At 49.3% G+C, this 20,754-nt stretch overlaps 1 protein-coding gene across 5 annotated transcripts; it reads right to left on the reverse strand.

Moving 5' to 3' along the window:
* Positions 1 to 5,746: 5,746 nt before the first annotated feature.
* On the reverse strand, positions 5,747 to 19,242 carry NCLN (nicalin). Of its 5 annotated transcripts, none has more exons than XM_068174003.1 (16): positions 19,005 to 19,242; positions 15,260 to 15,450; positions 14,908 to 15,052; positions 14,195 to 14,289; positions 13,886 to 13,966; positions 13,605 to 13,708; positions 13,248 to 13,336; positions 12,962 to 13,101; positions 12,420 to 12,598; positions 12,126 to 12,213; positions 11,971 to 12,009; positions 11,706 to 11,869; positions 11,060 to 11,113; positions 10,890 to 10,968; positions 9,599 to 9,696; positions 5,747 to 6,007 (listed from the first exon to the last, which is right to left on the reverse strand). In XM_068174003.1, exons 1-15 carry the CDS (start codon positions 19,183 to 19,185, stop codon positions 9,637 to 9,639), a joined length of 1,689 nt encoding a protein of 562 aa, XP_068030104.1. In that variant the 5' UTR covers positions 19,186 to 19,242; the 3' UTR covers positions 5,747 to 6,007; positions 9,599 to 9,636. The 5 variants fall into 5 exon arrangements, with proteins under 5 accessions (XP_068030104.1, XP_068030103.1, XP_068030101.1 ...); XM_068174002.1 differs by having other exon boundaries at positions 5,747 to 6,014; XM_068174000.1 differs by having other exon boundaries at positions 5,747 to 8,245.
* Positions 19,243 to 20,754: the final 1,512 nt, after the last annotated feature.

Below are 20,754 nucleotides of genomic sequence, written 5' to 3' on the forward strand. Positions count from 1 at the left end.
TGTTTGCGGAGAGAGCTGTGGCAGTCAGGTGCTCAGCTCCACCGAGCATGCCAGGCCTGTGCCTGAGGAAAGGACCGTGGTGCAGGCACAGCCTGGCCTTGGCTTCCCCTTGCGTAGTGTCTGCTGAGAGCTTTCTGCCATCCCCCTTTTCTCCTGCCCTGGATCCTGCGGAGGGAGGGCAGCAGTGAGTGGAGAGGTGACCCTACTACCCAGCACAACATAACCGGGGCAGCCACAGCTCCGCGCTCCCACTGCAGCCCAATTGGGCATTCTCCTGCCTGGTCCCCAAGTCCCATCCTTCCTCCTACCCTCTCCCCACAGTGCCCCACACGCCAGAGCCTCAAACCCTGCCCAGATCTCTCAGGTGTGATTTTACCCAGGCCCCTGCACCAGGAGATACGTGCAGCAAGGAAAGGTAGGTTAGGAAAAAGGGAGGGGGAGTTACCAGGGGAAGAAGAGGGATCCCAATCCTACAGAGCAGAGGGAAGAACAGAGAATGTTGGTCATGTATGAGCACCCACCTGGCTCCCAGACTGAAGTCATGGCAAGAATGAGAGAGGCAGAGCCAGAGGGACTGGGGATTCCTCTTCACTCCTGTGGTCAGCAGAGCTACAGCTCTGTACCCTGCTCTCTGCAGCACTGGCTGCTGTGCCCAGCTGCGTGTGGAGCTGCCAGGGCACTCAGTGAGGGCCAGCAAGAGCCTGGAATTTGTATCCAGGCTTTTCATGGAAATGGACTCCCAAAGGCCTGCAGCTCTTTGCAGTCTGGTCTGAACCCAGGGATGCTGCAGGTGTCTCAGGGTTAGAGAGCTGTCTCGTGTTTGATGGTGTTACCACTCCTAAAATTCACCCTAAAACCTCCCCAGCATCTCCCCACACTGGTCAAACTTTCTGTTGACATATCTTGCAGAGGCTGCCAGGGTTCTGCCATCTATTTGGAAGCCACAGATGCATCAGCTGGGAAGCCTATGGCAAGTCAAGCTGTTCTCATTTTTAACAGCTGCAAGCAGATAAGGCAATGTTTAAAACAAGAAAGCTTTATGGCAACAGCAGCAATCCTCACCTTGGACGAATCACACCTAAGCAAGCAAAGTTTTCAGGCACCTTTGCATGCCTAGCTTGCTTTTTCACATCAGCTGTTGCAGCAAAAGCTGCTCTAGGCTTTTGTTACAGCTCAAGGGACCCGGTGCCTCAGATAGGAAATGTCTATTTAGAAGGAAAGATAAATCCAGTCTCTTTTGGAGTCCATGAATGGACATACTAAAACCACCTGACTGCAGTAAAGAACAACAGACATGAAAATACTGCTGGTAAATGAAAAGCAGAACAGCTGTCAATCAGCACCTGCGGTTTACAGAGCCAGAGAATTATATACCAGAGTAACAGGATTAAGGGGAAGATAAAAGAAATCTTAGCAGTAAGACAGAGAAAAAGGGAAATGAGAGGTCACCTGTGCAGAGGAAGAAGAAACATGTTGCATCTGTCATGGAGGAGTCTACACAAGAGTGCTAGAAGGAGCACAGCAGAGCTCAGATGCACAATTCCCAGGGGGTGAGGGAACAGATTCTGCCCAAACCTGAGATGCTGCTTCAAAAAAAGAACTGTTAGAAGAAAACCACTTTGTATACCCAACAAGTTTCTCTTTTGCAGAGACATTTGCTAGTGAAAAACACACCAGATATTTTCCTTACACACATCTAGACTTGCCTGGTTTCTTGTGGCATATGAGTATTTGTATTTAGATGGGGCAGCTTAAGATGAAAGGTGAAGAGGTCCAGTCCAGTGGCCCAAATCTGAGAAGGGCTCAAACAAAAGGTGTAGGAACAGCCAGGTACATTTTGCCTTAGGAGTGCCTGCCCAGTCCTTCCAGCTCCTAAAGGCAATGAGGAATGGAGAAAATACAAGCTGGAGCTCTGAATTTCCACATCACCTAGGAGACACCATTTAAGGCAGAAAATCCTCACCACAGCCCAGAAAAAAAAAAAAAAAAAGAGGGAGGGAAAAAAAGGGTCCTTTAACACAGTCTGCCTTTCCTTACCTCTTTGTTCCCCAGGCAGAAGAACCAAAGGACTAGGTAAGACAGTCCTGGCAGAAAATATCCAAGCAATAGGACAGTGTCTCAGGGAGATAAAAGTAATTCCTCTAATGTGATTGCTTCTTGTCTGGTGTAAAAGATTCTGCAGCCAGACTGCCAGCCTAAGAGAAAAATATCCTGTGTAAAAGGATATAACTTGCCATCAGCTTTTATCCTCTCTTGTCCACCAAGACCTTGCTGTTTAGCTTTCACTGAGTATCTGTTTTACCAACCGATTCAGAGTTAGGGAGTTTTAACATTTTAACTTTGCAAGAACCCAACAATTAACTAAGTTTTGAGGCTTATGGATTCTTTGACCCAAGTTGTCGCAGTGGGTGAATTGAAAGTGACCATCACAGATTCCAGATATCTTTGTGATCAAAAGGAGCTGTTCTATGAGGATTGATTTCAAAAACAAAACAAAAGCCAAATAAACAAACAAAACCACACCACCTTGTGGAAGAAGTTTGGGTTGTGTGCAAACTCTTTCTTCCAATGCTTGAAAGCAAGTTGGTCAGGAAACAATGGCACAGGGCCGTCCTTTCCCAAATAATGAGAGGCAACTCCTCAGCTCTACAATCATGCACTATTCAGTCGAGCTGAGTTCAGTTTGGACCTGCTTTTAATCAGCAAAGATATTAAGCTCTGCTGATTTGATCTGGCTTCTCCCCCTGCTCCCCAAACACTCCTGGAGCACAGAAATGGTTGTTTCTGTCACATGCTTTCATCTGGGTACCCCTTAAAAATAAAAGGACTGAGCATTCCCAGATTCTTGAGGTCATCCCTACAGCAACTGCTTCTCACTCATCTCCTCCTTTTTGGTCAATTCTCTATCTTCCCATTACTCCCCATTACACTGTATTAAGATATTATATTAAAAATATTCCACAGGACTAAGCCCACAGCATGAGCAACCTGGCTTCAGGACACAACCTAGTTGTTCTCATGTTCTCATTACTTGAGAGAAAGAAATGTGGCACCTGAATAAAGCAGAGAGGATTAGAGGAGAATGTGGCAATCACCAGATCTACTCATCTCCACCCCTGCTCCCAGCAGCTACACCACGGAGCCCTTCAAATATTTTTTCAGAAGTTTTATGAGGATTTCTTTTCTCCTGCTATCCCTAACCCAGCAGTGACAAATCCAGCCTCTAGAAAAGCACATTTTCCACTCAGGACTCCACCCCACATCTTCCACACATCCCCGGGCTGTTCCAGCTCCAGCAGCTCCAAAGAGCAAGGCCCTTTGTACCTCCTACTTCACCAAGGTGCTGTAAGTGTCAGATATATTTAAGAGCATGAAGCATTCAGATACTATGGAAACCAGGGCAAGAGAAAAACCAAAAATAGATGGAAGACGCAAGCTGTTGTAAGGTCTGGAAAAGCCTTGCTGAGGAAGGCTGTGCTTGCTGCAGCTGATTGCAGAGTGGGATCCATTTAGAGCTCAAGCATAAAATAGCCTCTCTCCAGTCTTTCTGTAGTTTGTCATTTTTCTCTGCCAGAGGGAAAGGGATATTCTTTAACTTCCCCTCTATTTAACAGGCCTCCTAATTACCAGTTCCTTTGAATGATTCATATTCTAGTGTGCCCTTCCCATGACCTGGAGTAGACTGCTGCCTGACTGCTTCTGTAGAGCAGGAGTATTTGGGAACACACCATGAGAAAAAACCACCACAGAGCACTCTCCTAAAAGGGAAACAACAGCAACCTACAGAGAAGGGCGCCTGGAACTAAGAGATGTTTGTCTGCCTCTCCTTTTAATAATCCTTTTAATCTCTACAGATAAACCAGTTGCTAAAGTAGAATAATATCTTTACTGAAAAAAACCAGAATGGCACGTGGAGGAAACAGAGAGGATGCCAGCTTGAGGAGTACGAACCATCTGACTCAAAGATGGTCAACCAAATGCAAGTCAGAACTAGTCAGTGCTACCACAGAGGCACCATCCAAGAATAAAAACTTTAATTGCCTTTACGAGTCCCACAGCCCCTTACAGGCTGTACAAATTCCCAGTGCCTCAGCGTGGCAAGCAGAGGTCTCCCTGCACTGAGAGCCAGGCTAAGCTGGAGTGGGGTGGCTGTCACAGCCCCAGTCTGCATCCAGGGAAGGCAGCTGGACCTTCTTCCTCCCTGCTCTCACACCACCCTTCCTGTCAGCAAAGAACTCCCTGCTGCCCACAGTGACCTTCCCTTCAAAGCAGGGCACTGACATGATTATAGGTTGGACTGGGTGATCTCAAAGGTCTTTTCCAGCCTAGTTAATTCTGTGATAATGACATGACAGAGCCTGTGTCAAACCCAGCCCTGCGATGAGCTGCCCCTCAGCCTGTAGGGTTTGCTCCATGTGCCAGAGGGCTGTGAGGGGACAGCAGGCATCCCAGCTCCAAAAATGCACTGCTACAAGCAGAGGGGGTAGAGGGGACACCTGTGTAGAGAGAGCAATGATGATACATTTCTAGAGCAGCTCTTTGCTCTCCATCGCTGGAATACACCCTCCCCTTCACTGCCTTGTCCCAGCAGCTCCTGTCACCTTCGTTTTCAACCTTTCCTCTCACTCAGAAGAGATGTCTTTTTTTTCTAGAAAGACGTGTCACCACTTTGAACAGCCTGGTCGGAGGAGCCAGGACCTCAGCATCCTCCTGGCACCTCAGCATCCCCAGCAGCAGCCGCAGGGACCCGGCAGGGACCCGTGGACAGGCAGCCACGTGTCCCCGCTGCCGGCAGGGAAGCGGAGAAGGAAGAGAAGCCCTGGAACGGACGGAACGGGGATGCCGAGGCCGCACCTGCCCCAGAATGGGGATGCCGAGACCACATCTGCCCCGGAATGGGGATGCCGAGGCCACATCTGCCCCGGAATGGGGATGCCGAGGCCGCACCTGCCCCAGAACGGGGATGCCGAGGCCGCACCTGCCCCAGAACGGGGATGCCAAGGCCACACCTGCCCCAGAATGGGGATGCGGAGGCCGCACCTGCCCCGGAACGGGGATGCCGAGGCCGCACCTGCCCCAGAACGGGGATGCCAAGGCCACACCTGCCCCGGAACAGGGATGCCGAGGCCGCACCTGCCCCGCAGCCGTGTGAGAGTTGAGCCCCGCTCGGCATCCTGGGGCTGCCGTTCCGCGCCTGTGCCAAAGGGCTGTGATTTTGGGCACACCAGCTCCAGAAACGCACTGTTCCAAGCAGAGGAGGTAGAGGGGACACCTGTGTAGAGAGAACAATGATGATACATTTCTAGAGCTGGGATACACGCTCCGGAGCGGTGCCCAGGGCGGGACAGCGGCTGAGCCAGGCCGGGGCTGGCAGCGGGAGATGCTCCTGTCGCTCTGGGACCTGGGCAGCAGCGGAGCCGCCCCGTGTCTGTCACCGCCCCGTGTCACCGCGGGGACACCGCTCAGCCCCGCACGCCGCTGGTTCTGGAAGGGTTTCACAAGGAGAACCGCTGGGACGCTCAGCATCAGGGTGAGTGCACATCCAGCTCTCCCCTTCTGCCGCTCCACACCTCTGGTCACGACTCTGACAAACTCATGCTCAGGGAACAGATCTCTTGCAATGCTTGTAATTGGAATAAATAGTTTAGTGTTCAAAACAGGCATCGGGTAAGGACAGAGGCACAACAATCTCCGTGAGCACGCAGTGCTGGCTGCTGAGGTAACCAGTTTTTCACAGTACCAAAGCTGTTTTGCATAGAATCTTTAATTGCTTCACATGAGCACAAATCTTCAGAATAAATAGGAATTTGCTCACCACAAGGTGCTGGAGTCATGCTTGGAGTGTGTAAATGTTTTCTGTCATACTATTTTACTTCTGATAGACAGGATGAAGTTTTTAAATACATAGATTTTCTCCCATTTTGTAGAGGCGTCTACTCCTCCAAATAATGCAAGGAGATTCCATTTTTGTGAGCAAATAGTTCTCTGACAAATCTATCCATCAAGCCTATTCACTTGGTTTATTTTCCAGGGGAAAGGGGGACAAACAAATAAAAAAAACCCCAAAGTTAAAATACTTAAATATTATTACATTTACAGTCCTAAAATATGTAAATCAACTGCATTGAATTTTCTATTAGCTTTTAAATATTCACCTCAATATACATTTGTTCTTCAGGGCACACAAGAGATAAATAATTGAGTTAACATTGCTAGATAAATCAAATCATTTTCCTGAGCTGCAAATATTCCAGATTATAACCTTGGAGTTGCTATGCAGTAACTACAAATGGAAACTAAACAGATTAAAGTGAGCAAGCAGGAGTCCACACACAAATACCCAGAGGCCCAATTTTCTGAGACATCCAGGAGCAGCCCCAGCATTTCAAATTGGTGAGTCAAGACCAAATGAAATGTAAAACCCAGCTTAAACACGGGGTGCAGGAGCAGCCTGGGATTTGGGTTTGGGCCATGAACAATGTAAGAGCATGAGATTTAAAACAAATAAAACACCCTCAAAACCAAGCCCCACAGCAATTTTGGGTACAGCTGTGGTTTTGAATGTCTAAATAGACTGGTGACTTCCAGCCACAGACAGTGGGAGATCTAATTCCATTCTGGCTTCCAGGATTTTTTCTGCACTGAGTAGAAGAATGGAGTTCATATTGCACAGCATTACTTCTCTCCCAACAATAAACCAACCCCTCTCATTTGGGAGATGAACTACAATAATCCAAATTACTCCCAAACAATTCCCAACAGTGCCCACGCAGGTGGAAGTGGACAGAAGGAACTAACAGCTTCAGTTAAACCCTGCTGGAAAACCATTTTTTTTGTGAGCTGCAGACTCTTGACAGCATCAGGACAACAGGTGAAGTCAGATAAATAGCAAAGAAAATGGATTTCTGGCTAGGAATATCAACTGCTAGCCACTTGTGTGTATGTGGATATAATGCCTTCCATGCTCTTCCCTACAGGCCAGGCAAACTCCTCAAAAAAAGAGGATAGGTAAAAATAAGGGCAACAAGAATCAGCTATACAGAGCTCTTCTGCAACGTTGTGGAGAACCTTTATTTTATCACAACACCTGCTGGATTTGTGCCTTTGTGTTGGTGACTGAATTGATCAGTTATGCTGCAGTGCAGATCAGCTCCAGGGGCTCTTTGCAAGCTTCTCTGTTGACTTACCCAAGCAAACAACAATGTGGGAACTAAGCTCAATCCCAGGATGGGCACTCTGCTCCAGCTATGAGGAAGTTGGAATTTGACTACCCCAGATTTGAGCGTTTATGTTTCAGTGCACGTGCACTTTGATCAAAAGCAAAAACTTTTATCTGTTGTACAAACTACTTTTTATGGCAGCCAGGGAGAGAGACACAAAGGATTACAGGACAAACTAACATTGTGTGGGAGACAGCAGTGTACCACCCAACTGCCCCTCAGGTTTATGAACTCTCCTCATTAATCTTATCCATCTTTTTTTTAGGTTGTTTCCACTGGCTTCTGGCACTGCATCAGGAGTGATAACAGTTCACTGCTGAGACCACACAGAGCTAAGGTGTTTTCTTTGTGCTACAGCTTCTGCAAACAGACTGGGTGGAAGTTTTTGACTCTGAACTTTGAGCTTCTCATCTGGAAGACTGAAGGCTGACATTTTCCACAGCAAGGAACAAGCCCCAGGTCTGTTCTGTTCACTCTTGCCCACTACTGGCAAATTTTACACACATCAACTCAAGCTGCAGCAGCATTGCTAATATTATTTTTCTATTTTTCTCAGCAAAGTAATCATTAAGACTGGTGAAATAATCTACTAGACTGGAGGGATCATCACCTCCTTAAGTGTAACATACCAGAAATGGATGCTGCAGCTGGAGGACTCAAACTACTCTCAGATATTCAGAGCCTACAGAGTTCTTCAGAGAGCCACTGTACCATGCATGTTCTAAACCTACCCAGCCCAGGGCATGCAGCTCCCCAGGGCACAGCAGATGCAGTCTCTATGGGCAGAGCATAAAAACCAGTGGAAAACAATCAAGGCTTGCCTTTCAGCCACTCCAGCAACTTCTGAAGTCATTATAAATTCATTTGGCAGAGGAGTGCCACGAGCACTTCGCATGCAGAGAGACACATTTCAAATGAGCACTCCAAAGATGAGGAAAAGGCAAATTTCCCAGTGTGGCTGATAGTTCTGGAGTGCTTGGCACCATGCTGGCACCACGGTGAGCCACTGACACCAGCAGGCTTTCCTGGAAAAGACAAAACCCTTTAAAGAACAGGTTGCTACATATTTAAAGTAGCAGAAAGGACACATCATGGGATAAGGGTACTCCAAGAAGGAGACTACAGTAAAATAAACAAAGGAGGATGGAAATCAGTGCTTTGGTGCCCACCCAAAGGACAGTGACTGGCCACAACAACCCCTTTTCTAACAAGCATGTGCACAGCAGGTGTGTGCAGACAGGAATCCACAGCTGGAATTTTCCTTGCCTACACAGAAAAAATGTCCACCTCAATTCAAAAATTTCGGCCTCTGTGAGATATGCTGCTTTAATTACAAGTAGTAGCTTAAATTTTAAAAAAAGTGTCACTGTGGCATGTGAAGAGACCTCATGTACAGAGAAGAGGTTACAGAAAAGGACTCAAAACTTGCTGGATGGCAGGACAGTGCTCAGGGTTATCTTCCAGACCTACAACTAGCCTAGGGCTTGTAGTATTTCAATAAATTTTCCAGGTCTGAGCTGCTCTTGCTCTCATTATCAACAGAACCAGCTTGTGTAAGTACATGGAAAGCACAGCACATGACCCTGCAGCTGCTGGACTATGGAACACCCCTCAAAAATCAAGCAAGAGTTTAGCACAGAGTGGTGGCAGCTGTGAACTGTTCAAAGACCAAAAACCTCCAGAGAAATCAAGCACACAGCAAAATGCATCCTCCAAGAGAGACAGGCTAGAACCTGTCCCTGGCAAGATCCCTCATGCCAGAAACCCATCTTAATCTTTCCTCATCCTGGGAAGTCAAGATCACTCCCAGTGCACCTCCTAAGAGGGGGTGAGTTTGAACAAAATGCAAAAAGGTGCTTGCTGCAGACACTGCTTGCTCAGCACAACTCCCTAAAGCCAGGCAGTGAACTCGAGGAAGAGGTGCCAAAAGGAAACATGCTAATTGCATTCTATTTAATTTGTATGTGCACTTTTTGTTTGTTTGGTTTGTTTTTTCTTTTTTCTTTTAAACAACTGCTCCAAGTCCTTGTTTGCTGGGCAAAGATGCCACGTGAGGCTGTAGTTTCAGTTTCCAGGCTGGCTGTGTGACAGTGTCCATGAAGGTGCTGGACTTTGTGTGACACTCAGAGAAGCTGCCCAAAATCAGACTGCAGGAATTGCTGAAGTCTCTCAGCCTCTCCCTCACCAAAATGCAAAGGAAAAATCAGACATGGTGCAAGTCAGGGGAAGAAGGTGAAGAAAAGCACTTTCACAGGTGCACGAGAGTTAAAATTTCATTTTCTTTATGCCTTCCTCCCCTCTATACAGTAGCAAAGAGGAGACAAAGGAAAAGGAACAGCAGGGTTCAGTGGAAGGCAGAAGGCTCCCAATGGGCTCACCGATGGCTCAGTGCTGCTGGGTGGGGGGACTTGGTGCTTCACTGCTGCTTGGTTTTAAGGGATAATCTCTGTATCATCTTGTAAAGGAGACCAAAGTGCTGGAAACAGAAGGAAAAAAAGTAACCATGACAGTTCTAAACACACAGCTTAGCAGAAGGCTTAGAACAATACCAGTGTGGAAATGCAGTGCCTTGTTTGCATCAACCACTCATCCTGAAGATGGAGTGGGACTTGATGGATGAGGAATTATGACAAGGAAACCAAGTTATACAGAAAATGATGGCTTACAGAAGTGTTTGTGCAGGTCTGTATCACCTCATTGTGAAGATGTGTTAAAGACTTTTAACTTTTATTTTTAATGCAATTCTGTTCCTTCTGAAGGCGAGGAGAAAGCTTCAGATTTCAATACATGCTGGTTCCTGGTCTCTATAGAAACACTGCTGCCAGCAGTTTCAGGAAGGTAAAAATGAACCAGGCAAACACAGAGATTCCCAGCAATTCACAATTCTTTAACTGGATCCTCTCTTTCACCATTTCCCCATTGACTTAGAAATTCACTTAATTCCTCTTTTGATTTTGCTGGGGTTGATTGTATTTTGATTTGGTATTTGACAGATGTAACAAGATCCAGGCTTCAAGTAATTTCAAATTCAAGTAACAGAACTAATGAAGATTGCTAATAGAGATCAAAGTATGTTTTTCCTCTTGTTTATATTCTTACACATTTTTAATGCTTGTAGTTTCCCTAAATAAATAACAGACACAAAGTGATCAAAATTGAGTGACCTAAAAAGCTTCCCTTTCATTCATGTCCTTCATGAACCCAGGCAGGAACAAAGGCTTGCTCACACTGTCTTGGTTAACATTGACACAAAAACACTACATTTAATTTGGCTGGCCAAGGCATGGAGTATCACATTTCCAGAGGTATGGACACAGGATGTATTTCTGGTTTCATTGAAAAAAGAAAGCAAAGCTCTGAAGATGCATTTCTAAGCTGCATCCCAAGTTCAGATATTTCCTAACAGTACAAGCTACAAACCTTTAAATTATCAAGGTAACTAAAATTTGTTGTAAAGTTTCAGTTTGGAGCCAAAATAGGTTAGCAAGTGAGTTATGCATGTCCTTGAATACAAGAAACAGCTCTTAAAAACAGGTTTGCACTAGAATGGCAAGAGACTGCCTACAGCACAGATAAGTGGCATTATTATTCCAGCTTTAGTGCTGGCACTGCGTGAATTCCTGTATCTAACTTGTTTTATAAGGAAAATAATACATCTGTGTCTCTTACCTGCACTGCAACATAGGCAACACCAAGGTAGGCTGCGATACAGACAGCCAGGAGCAGGTCAAAGATTGCTGGCTTGACCCTGGAATAAGGAAAAGTGCACATGAAATTGCTACAGCAGCTCCTGCCAAGGGGTGAGACAACAGCCCAGCATGCCTAAGGGAATTCCATACCTGTATGCATTCATCACCTGCTTCAGCTGGTCATAGAAAACAAACTCGGGGTCCCTGTGCAAAGGAGACATTTTTCAGATTCTGCTGCACTTCTGGACCCTGCAGTCAGGACAGCCTAGAGCTGTTTCCGAGTTCACCCAACCAGGCAAGCATAACCACCTCCCACACTGGTTTTGAGCTGATTTTAGTCACCAGGACTTTCTTTTCCTACTATCAGAAGCCCAAGGACACAATTCAGAACTCATGCTGGTGTTCAGCTGTCTCCAAAGAGGCTGAACATGAAAGATTCCTCCCTCTGTTCACTGAAACAGCTTCAGCCCGAGCAGGTTCAACAGGATGGAAGCTGCCTTTTCGTAATTAACCAAAACTTCATCTCCTGCTCTCAGAGTGGGAACAGTGGAACCAAAACAGTTTAAAAACAAGCTTTTCACACAGAGGGAGCTGCTGGGCCTTGTTCCTGTGCTGTGAGGAATCATGAGCAGCTTTCTCTGGGAGAACACCAAGCATGAACCAAAACTGATGGGAGAACAGAAAAGAACAAAGCTGCATGTCAAGAAACCAGGAAAGCTGCAGCTATGAGACAAAATTCTGTCCAGGGGGAGGCCAGTTTACATGCCCTGTCTGGTTCTTTCCTGTCTTTTCTTACCGTTTGTCTGCCTTCACATGATGCTGCTTGACATCCTTCAGGTAGCGTCCCATATAATATTCTAAGGTGTTGAGGAAGGTGCTGTCTTTATCAATCAGCTGGGCAGCCCTGGGCTGACTGCTCAGCCAGTCCATCACTGACTCCAGTTGCTCCTGCTGGATTTGCTACAGAAAAATACCACCAGAGAAAGGGAGTCAACCACACACCAGAGCTCTCTCCCAGACTCTAGGTTCCACAGGTTACAAAAATAATGCACTGTTCTTACCATCTGATCTGTGAAGATCTGCATATCTGCAGGTGCTCCCTGCAAGGGAAAATGGAAAAGAAAAAAACAAAACAAAACAAAACAAAACCAGGTTATTTTTGAGCTTGGCTGGGCAGGACAAGTCTGGCCAGCACTGCAAGGTAGGCACCTCTTACCTTTTCTGTTAGATTGTAGATGACCCTTGTCAAAGCCTCAGCAATGATCTGAGTGTTCCTGGTCAGTGCTTTAGTGTCTACTCGTGCCCTAAAGCAAAAGAGGGGATCATGGACTTGCCAATGGCAGCAGCTTCCTCCAGAAACAACCCTTTTTCACTGAACCTGAATCCAGAGCCCAACTCCCAACGTTTGTCACCTGTGCCCTGACCATCAGAACAACACAAGCACTTGTGAGGCAGTGTGGGTTTCTGGGCTGGATTTAAAGCCCAGCCCTGCTTGCCCAGGGCCCCTCACCTCCTGTCCATGATGCTGTTGCGCAGGCTGTCCCGGTGGCTCTCCAGGTGCGAGATGGTGAACGCTGGCAAGCGTCGGATGGCGAACCGCTCGTGCTCCCACGCCAGCATGTCCTCTGCCAGGTTGATCTTCTTGTGCACCATGGAAAACTTCACCTCTGGGAACTGGCTGGCAACAACCTGTGGACAAGGGCAAGTCATTCAGGGGTGCTGCCCGCTGCAGAGTCCCACCCTGCACTGCCCTGTCTGCCTACACCCACTTCTGTGTGTTCCAGTACGTAAGGTGCAGTTATTGACACTATTAAAGCTGGATTTTCAGGTCAAAAAGAGCTGTTTTAATGTCTGTACAGGGTAGAATTTGCAGATCTAGTCTGCTTCACTTGGGACTGTGGCATGAGGATTTCTCTGCACTTCAAATCAAGTGATTCTAAACAATACATGAATTATTTCAATAGCACACCCTTTCTTCACATCTTCCTTCCTCTCATGGAGAGCTGTATAGTAAGTCCCAAGTTCCCATGAACCTAAAATGCTTTTCCTTACCATCTCCAGTTCTCTCAGAAATGCATGCTGCAAGGTGCCCTCTTTGGGAGGCTTTGAGACATGAAGATGAAGGCTATTGCCTCTGCCCAGAGTGTCAAGGCAGAGAACAAATGCTACATTGTCCTGCAGCAGGCTGGAATCTGGAACAGAAAAATCCAAACCTTTATTGCTATCTCTTGTGCTGGGATTTCCACCCCCCTAAAAAAGTAAGCCTCACACAAGAAGATTCTCACAGGAGAGCTGACAATTAATTATAGACATTTAGCACAACCAGCCCCTTACTCACCAGTGTGGTCCAAATTATCCTCCAGCCACCGCTTGGTTCCTTGATAATTAAACTTGCCACCTCCAGATGCAAAGAACAGCAAGTTATACCTGCACATCAATAAGCCAGAAAAGGGTTAGCATGCTGCACTTTAAGAATTCCTGCACTCAGCCTTGGAGGTGTGGTGAAATCACAACCACTTGCATCTGACATCCAAGGCAAACTGTCCATTAACACTTCCCCATGCCACATACTCAGGTAACGGCAGGACAAATTAAAAGTGGGGAGCTCCCAGTGCTTGAGGATGGAATCTGCTTCCCACAGCATCCCCTCCACGTCAGCTACACACATCTAACCCCAAACAGAGCAGGTCCTCACCCAGCATGGGTCCTTCTGTAGGTGTAGAGCCGAGAGAAGAGCCTGGCCAGTTCCAGCAGCACTGAGATTCCACTGCCATTGGAGTCAGCCCCATGGGACAGCCACTGCGGGATGAGGTGGGACAGACACAAGGTGACAAACCTACACTGACTCCCAGCTACCAGAACGGCTGCAGGGCAGCACAGCACTGTGCTCCACTTGTAACTGCCCCACAGCCTTAAGGCACATGGGCAGAGGGAAAAAGGACAGGAACAGAGAGCTGCAGGAAAAAGAATACTCACTGGAGCCACTCCAAAGGAATCATAGTGGGCAACTATCACAACAGTGGGCAGGTCTTCTCCACCCAGGCCTGTCAGCCTTCCCTGAAGAGGAAAGAGAGCAGTGTCACTCCCCATCACCTCTTGTGTGCCTGTACAAGGACAGCCTGACTTCTACATTCCTGCTGAGTCTGCTGTGGCCTCACTTGTGAGGAATTCAGATACTTGGCTGAGACTCCCCTGACTTGCCCTGTCAGACCAAATGTCTAATAAAATCCCAATAAAAGAAGTCACCTCATCAATGTTGCCAGTTTGAATCCATACACAACTCACCTCCACACTGGGGATGAGCCAGTCATTGATAGCTTTGCTTTGAGCCCCACTGGTCACCATCTGGAAGCCATTGGCAGTTGCTGTGTGCAGCAGAACTGAAACAAAAACACCAAAAAAACCCCCACAATGTACACCTGGGGAAGTTTCATCCCTTCCTTTCTCCTGCTAGCTGAGCTTTGGAGAGATCAGCTTTAAACCATTTCAGCCCTCTCACTTGTCACTGGTGCTTATGCAATGACATAGAATCTTGTTGCTTCTTCGTTCTGTCCTAAAATTCCAGTATTTTGGCTGGTCAAAAACTTTCCCCCAGCAGTACTAAACTTAGCCATAACCAGCAGGTCAATAAGGCAGTCATATTATTTACATGGAAGCATCAAACTGACTTGTGGCCAGACAAAAAGCTTCAGCTTCTACCAACACACCATCATCACTTCACATTTTCAATGTTGATTTAATCTAGTTTTGATTTCTACCTTACTTGAAACAGTGTGAAGCTGAGCACTTCCTGCAACTGTATGTCCAAATATAGTCAAGTAATGTTTTCTTATCCTGTGCTTTTCTTCCACTGAATCTCTAAACACTTTGACAAAGACAGAATAAACACAAAGGTGACAGAACACCTGTTCGTGGTGCAGATGACACAGCAGTCTCCTCCAAGAGGTGGGAACAGGCCTGTCTTCCTCAAAACTTTTTTCCTCCTTGTTAGAACTTACCTTCTGCAGCTGAGGCAGAGCCCTGTGATGCAGAAGCAGCCCGTGTTTGTTCATAGATAGACAGCAGCTCCTCATCTTCCACCGCAAAGTAGACTGGCACAATGGTTTCCATAGCAAGCATTTCTGGCTCTATCTCCATGAATTGCTGAAGATTTAAGTGAGACACAAACTTAGCATCTGCTAAACACGAGAGGTGTCAAGAAGAAAAATCAACAACCAAAGCAGAGAGGGAAGTTTTAAAATTAGAATACGATTTGTTGTATGTTACAACAGAACCTTCCAGCCCTTTTAGCAACCAAGCTTTTCTCCAATACACCTCCCATGGGAAGGGAAAGAAAACTTTTTTGTCTACCCTCACGACATCCTGGGGGACAGAGGAGATGGATCGTGGCAGGATGATCACCACAGCCCCGGCTGACTGGCGCAGAGCCTTCTGGTACTGCTCGTAGGAGAAGTCCACCAGCCTCATCATGACACAGCGGCGGCTCAGCACGTCCGCTTCCACGGTGCGCGCCTCCGTGTTCAGCACGGCGCTCCTGGTGCCTGCCAGCAGGGAAAGCAAGAGGGCTGGTAAGGCACTGCACCCTATTCCCCTTGTTCCCGCCTGCCTCCTGCTCAGAACACTCCTGGGGACAGTCTGAAGGGCTGCAGAGAGGCCAGAAGCTGCAGAAAGCTGAGTTTGCCTCTTCGTCCTCGTCCGAGAAGGAGCAGAGGTCTGTGGGATTTCCTGTGCAGCCACATCCTGCCAGACCCCCCTGTTCCACACCCCACAGCCTCACCTTCCAGCCTAAATCCTGCCAGACCCCCCCTGTTCCACAGCCTCACCTTCCAGAACCCCCTGTTCCACACCCCACAGCCTCACCTTCCAGCCTAAATCCTGCCAGACCCCCCTGTTCCACACCCCACAGCCTCACCTTCCAGCCTAAATCCTGCCAGACCCCCTGTTCCACACCCCACAGCCTCACCTTCCAGCCTAAATCCTGCCAGACCCCCCTGTTCCACACCCCACAGCCTCACCTTCCAGCCTAAATCCTGCCAGACCCCCCTGTTCCACACCCCACAGCCTCACCTTCCAGCCTAAATCCTGCCAGACCCCCCTGTTCCACAGCCTCACCTTCCAGACCCCCCTGTTCCACACCCCACAGCCTCACCTTCCAGCCTAAATCCTGCCAAACACCCCTTGTTCCACACCCCACAGCCTCACCTTCCAGACCCCCTTGTTCCACACCCCACAGCCTCACCTTCCAGCCTAAATTCTGCCAAACATCCCTTGTTCCACACCCCACAGCCTCACCTTCCAGCCTAAATTCTGCCAAACACCCCTTGTTCCACACCCCACAGCCTCACCTTCCAGCCTAAATTCTGCCAAACATCCCTTGTTCCACACCCCACAGCCTCACCTTCCAGCCTAAATTCTGCCAAACACCCCTTGTTCCACACCCCACAGCCTCACCTTCCAGCCTAAATTCTGCCAAACACCCCTTGTTCCACACCCCACAGCCTCACCTTCCAGCCTAAATCCTCAACACAACACACAAGGTCCCAGTCTGCTCACCTGCACCTAATTACCAACACACCTGGACACAGCCTGGCCTCTCCAGAGCCTCTCCCCGCTGGAGGATCAAGCTGTGCAGAAGCCCCTGATGAAAGGACACCAGACTGGCCCATGTGTACCCCAAGGACACCACACTGCCCCATGTCACCCCAAGGGCTGCTCCCACTCAGCCCCAAGGAAGGTTCTGTAGCTGGCAGAGTTCCAGAGGAGCAGGCTGCTCCTGAGGGCTCTCCCTCTCCTTCTCTCAGTTCCTGCAGATCAAATCCCCCACGTGGAAATGCAATCTCCTGGGAGCACAGCAGGCTTGCCAGAAGCTCCTGGCAAGGGAGGGTCAAAAGGACATCTTGTGCAAACAGAGAGGGTCAAATCCACCTTACAATTTATAATTCAATTTCTTCTTCTATAACTCTGGCACCTCCACTGGAGAGCTCATCGTTCTGGGTCCCCACACAGGGACACACAAAGTGGTCTCTGTCAAACAGGAGCATTGCTAAGAACTAGATTTAAACCTGGCTTAGCTTAACTCTAACATTAGTTTGGTCTTGTCAAAGGTCACAGAAACACCTAAACAAGAAAAATCCGCATTTCCTAAACGGAGCATTTCCCCTGCACAGTATCAGCGAGGGCCACACACCCAGAAACAGAGGCCAGGCACAATGTGAATTCTCCCCACAGACCTCTGACACTAAACAAACAAACATCAACAGCACCCCCACTCCAACCAGAGAAAAACAATTTAAATTGAGGATAATCCCTCCATCATTTCCAAAGGAATGATGTGTAAACACAGCATTGTGTGCACCTGAAGTTCTGCTCTCTCTGACATCTAAGCGGAGCAGACACAACAGTATTTTCCTGACAGGCTGCTTTTCTGTAGTTTCTCTACAGAGAGCTGGTTAATAATCCCTCATTTACAAACTGAAGAATTCTCATTCTATCAGCATCAGAGGAAGTCCAAGCTTGTTCTTAAATTGCTCTATAAGTGATGCTGACAAAAAAAATCTTCCCTCTGCAAGAAGAGGCTGAGCAGCAACCTGTTACTTGGTATTTTTGGAAAAGAATATGAGAATCTGGAACCACAAATCAGCTCAGTTGGTCAGAGCATGGTGCTAATAACACCAAGGTTATGGGTTTGGTCATTCCCTTTGAGAGTTGGACTCGGTGCTTCTTGTGGGTCCCTTCCAACTCAGGCTGCTCTGAAATACAGCTTTTATCCTGAAGGACATCTCAGAACACACAAGGAACAGGAACAGCAGCTACCCAAAGGGAGCAGGAAGGAACAAAGGAGACACACAGCCCACCGAGCTAAAACGCTCCAGGAAAAGAAAGAGCAGAAAAAGTTAATTGGAAGCATCTTAAAAAAACAACACCTGGCTTTTCAAGGGGTCAAAAAATTGTGAGCACTTGGGCAGAGGGGACACCCGGGCAAGCAAATTCAAAGCCAGCTGAATCACATCCCTGCTAAGCCTGTCAACAAACAGCTGCCAAGGAAGGGAGGGAGGAGAGACAGAGAGTCCTACCCCCATGCAGGGCCTGCCTGGGAGCTCCTGAGGCTGTCAGCAAGAGAGCCCTCAAGATGTGGACACCTTCTGAGGAACTGTGATGGAAGAACCCAGAAATAATTTCATTTATTTAGAAGCCAGCAGAAGCGTGAAGTGTTTAAGAAGTACACGGGCACAGCTGCGTTTCATAACTCATATATTTGAACTTATTAAGATCTGAAAGAATGGGAGCTGGTGTCTCATGGACAGCACAAATTAAACGTGAGGTTGCTCATTGTTAACTCTGTAGGAAGAGTCACTCACAGACACAGCACGTGCCCTGGCCTGGAATAAAATCTCTACAGAAGACCCAGAAACAAGCCTTGATTCTGGGTTTGTGGGCACACGGGAGGAGGCTGAGGGCTGCAGCACCTCAAGGACTCGCAGAACAGGGTGTGCCTCTGACCCAAAGAAAGGTGTTGCACAATCAGCAGGCTGCAAGTGAGAGAACGGAGGAAGTAAAGGTCAGCTGTAACACAGGGGGAGGACAGGCTCTGAAACGGAGCCACTGGAGCAACACAGAGCTGAGGATGAAGAGGATGAAGAGCGAAGAGGAATCAATAAAGGAGTCAAAGGCAAAAGGACAAAAGTGAGCTCACAACCGAGTCTACCAGAATGCAGGAGGGATGCAGCTGGACCCCCAAAACACAGAGCCCTCAGCCCACAGACGGGGGTCCTTGGCTACCTCTAGGTCACCACGACGGAGCTCCCAGCCCCCCTGCTGCTCGTGCTGAGCCTGGGCAGTAAAACCCAGCCGATGGGGCCCTCCTGCGGCCTCCGCTGCGCCTGGGCCTGGCCCCGGGCCCGGCTGCTGCCGCCCCCAGCGCCCCCCGAGCCCACCCGCGGCCTCCCCTAGGCCGGGCCGCCCTCCATGGGGGCTTCACGGCCTACCCTGGGCTCCTCCCCGGGCTCGGGGCTCCCTTCCCACGGCCCCACCAGCCCTGAAGGAGCCGCTGCCGGCAGGACCGAGCCCGGCCGGGCCGTGCCGTGCCGTTCCTCACCGTAGGGCTGCCCGCCCAGCTCATACTGCTGCATGCGGTAGACCGTGAACTCGTGCGCCGCCTCGGCGGCGGGCGGCGGCCCCAGGAGCAGGAGCACGGCGGGCACGAAGAGCAGGACGCTGAGCGGGAGGCACGAGGCCTTGAGCACCGACTCCAGCACCTCGCCCGCCTCCTCCAGCATCGCCGCGGCCCCGGCCCGCACTGCGGCCTGCTCGGCACGCACGGCGCGCCGCGCGCGGCATGCCGGGACCCGTAGTTCGCTCGCCGCCGCGAGGGGCGCTGGGAATTGTAGTCGCGGCAGCCTGTGCTGGCGGCGGTACCGCCCCGCCTTGGCCTGCAGGGGGCGCCCTCTTCGCGGCCTGGCGCTCCCGAGCGCCCCCCAGCGGATGGGATGGGATAATGGGATAAAGGGATAATGGGATGGGACGGGATCCATGGGATGGGATCCATGGGATGGGACAGGATCCATAGGATGGGATCCATGGGATGGGACGGGATCCATAGGATGGGATCCATGGGATGGGACGGGATCCATAGGATGGGATCCATGGGATGGGACGGGATCCATGGGATGGGATCCATGGGATGGGACAGGATCCATAGGATGGGATCCATGGGATGGGACGGGATCCATAGGATGGGATCTATGGGATGGGACGGGATCCATGGGATGGGATCCATGGGATGAGACAGGATGGGATCCGTGGGATGGGTTGGGATGGGATTGGATGGGATGGGACAGGATCCATAGGATGGGATCCATAGGATGGGACAGGATCCATAGGATGGGATCCATGGGATGGGACGGGATCCATGGGATGGGATCCATAGGATGGGACAGGATCCATAGGATGGGATCCATGGGATGGGACGGGATCCATGGGATGGGATCCATAGGATGGGATCCGTGGGATGGGATGGGATCCATAGGATGGGATCCATGGGATGGGATGGGATCCATAGGATGGGATCCATGGGATGGGATCCATGGGATGGGATGGGATCCATAGGATGGGATCTATGGGATGGGACGGGATCCATAGGATGGGATCCATGGGATGATGGGATGATGGGATGGGATGGGATCCATAGGATGGGATCTATGGGATGGGACGGGATCCATAGGATGGGATCCATGGGATGATGGGATGATGGGATGGGATGGGATCCATAGGATGGGCTCCATGGGATGGTATCCATAGGATGGGATCCATGGGATGGGATGGGATCCATAGGATGGGATCCATGGGATGGGATCCATGGGATGGGATGGGATCCATAGGATGGGATCTATGGGATGGGACGGGATCCATAGGATGGGATCCATGGGATGGGATCCATGGGATGGGATGGGATCCATAGGATGGGCTCCATGGGATGGGATCCATGGGATGGTATCCATGGGATGGGATGGGATCCATGGGATGGGATCCATGGGATGGGTTGGGATGGGATCCATGGGATGGGATCCATGGGATGGGATCCATAGGATGGGATCCATGGGATGGGATCCATGGGATGGGATGGGATCCATAGGATGGGATCTATGGGATGGGACGGGATCCATAGGATGGGATCCGTGGGATGGGATCCATGGGATGGGATGGGATCCATAGGATGGGCTCCATGGGATGGTATCCATGGGATGGGATGGGATCCATGGGATGGGATCCATGGGATGGGTTGGGATGGGATCCATGGGATGGGATCCATGGGATGGGATCTATGGGATGGGACAGGATCCATAGGA

Source organism: Anomalospiza imberbis, chromosome 27 (genome assembly GCF_031753505.1).
Source record: "Anomalospiza imberbis isolate Cuckoo-Finch-1a 21T00152 chromosome 27, ASM3175350v1, whole genome shotgun sequence".
Taxonomy (NCBI): Eukaryota; Metazoa; Chordata; class Aves; order Passeriformes; family Viduidae; genus Anomalospiza; species Anomalospiza imberbis.

Excerpts from the sequence above, each read along its gene's own strand:
- NCLN (XM_068174003.1), bottom strand. The coding sequence starts at position 19,185 with ATGCTGGAGGAGGCGGGCGAGGTGCTGGAGTCGGTGCTCAAGGCCTCG. Across the intron at positions 15,451-19,004 it reads GCTGGGCGGGCAGCCCTACG|GCACCAGGAGCGCCGTGCTG; the intron begins GTGAGGAACGGC and ends CCCTGCTGGCAG. Across the intron at positions 11,114-11,705 it reads CATGTGAAGGCAGACAAACG|GGACCCCGAGTTTGTTTTCT; the intron begins GTAAGAAAAGAC and ends TCCTTTGCACAG.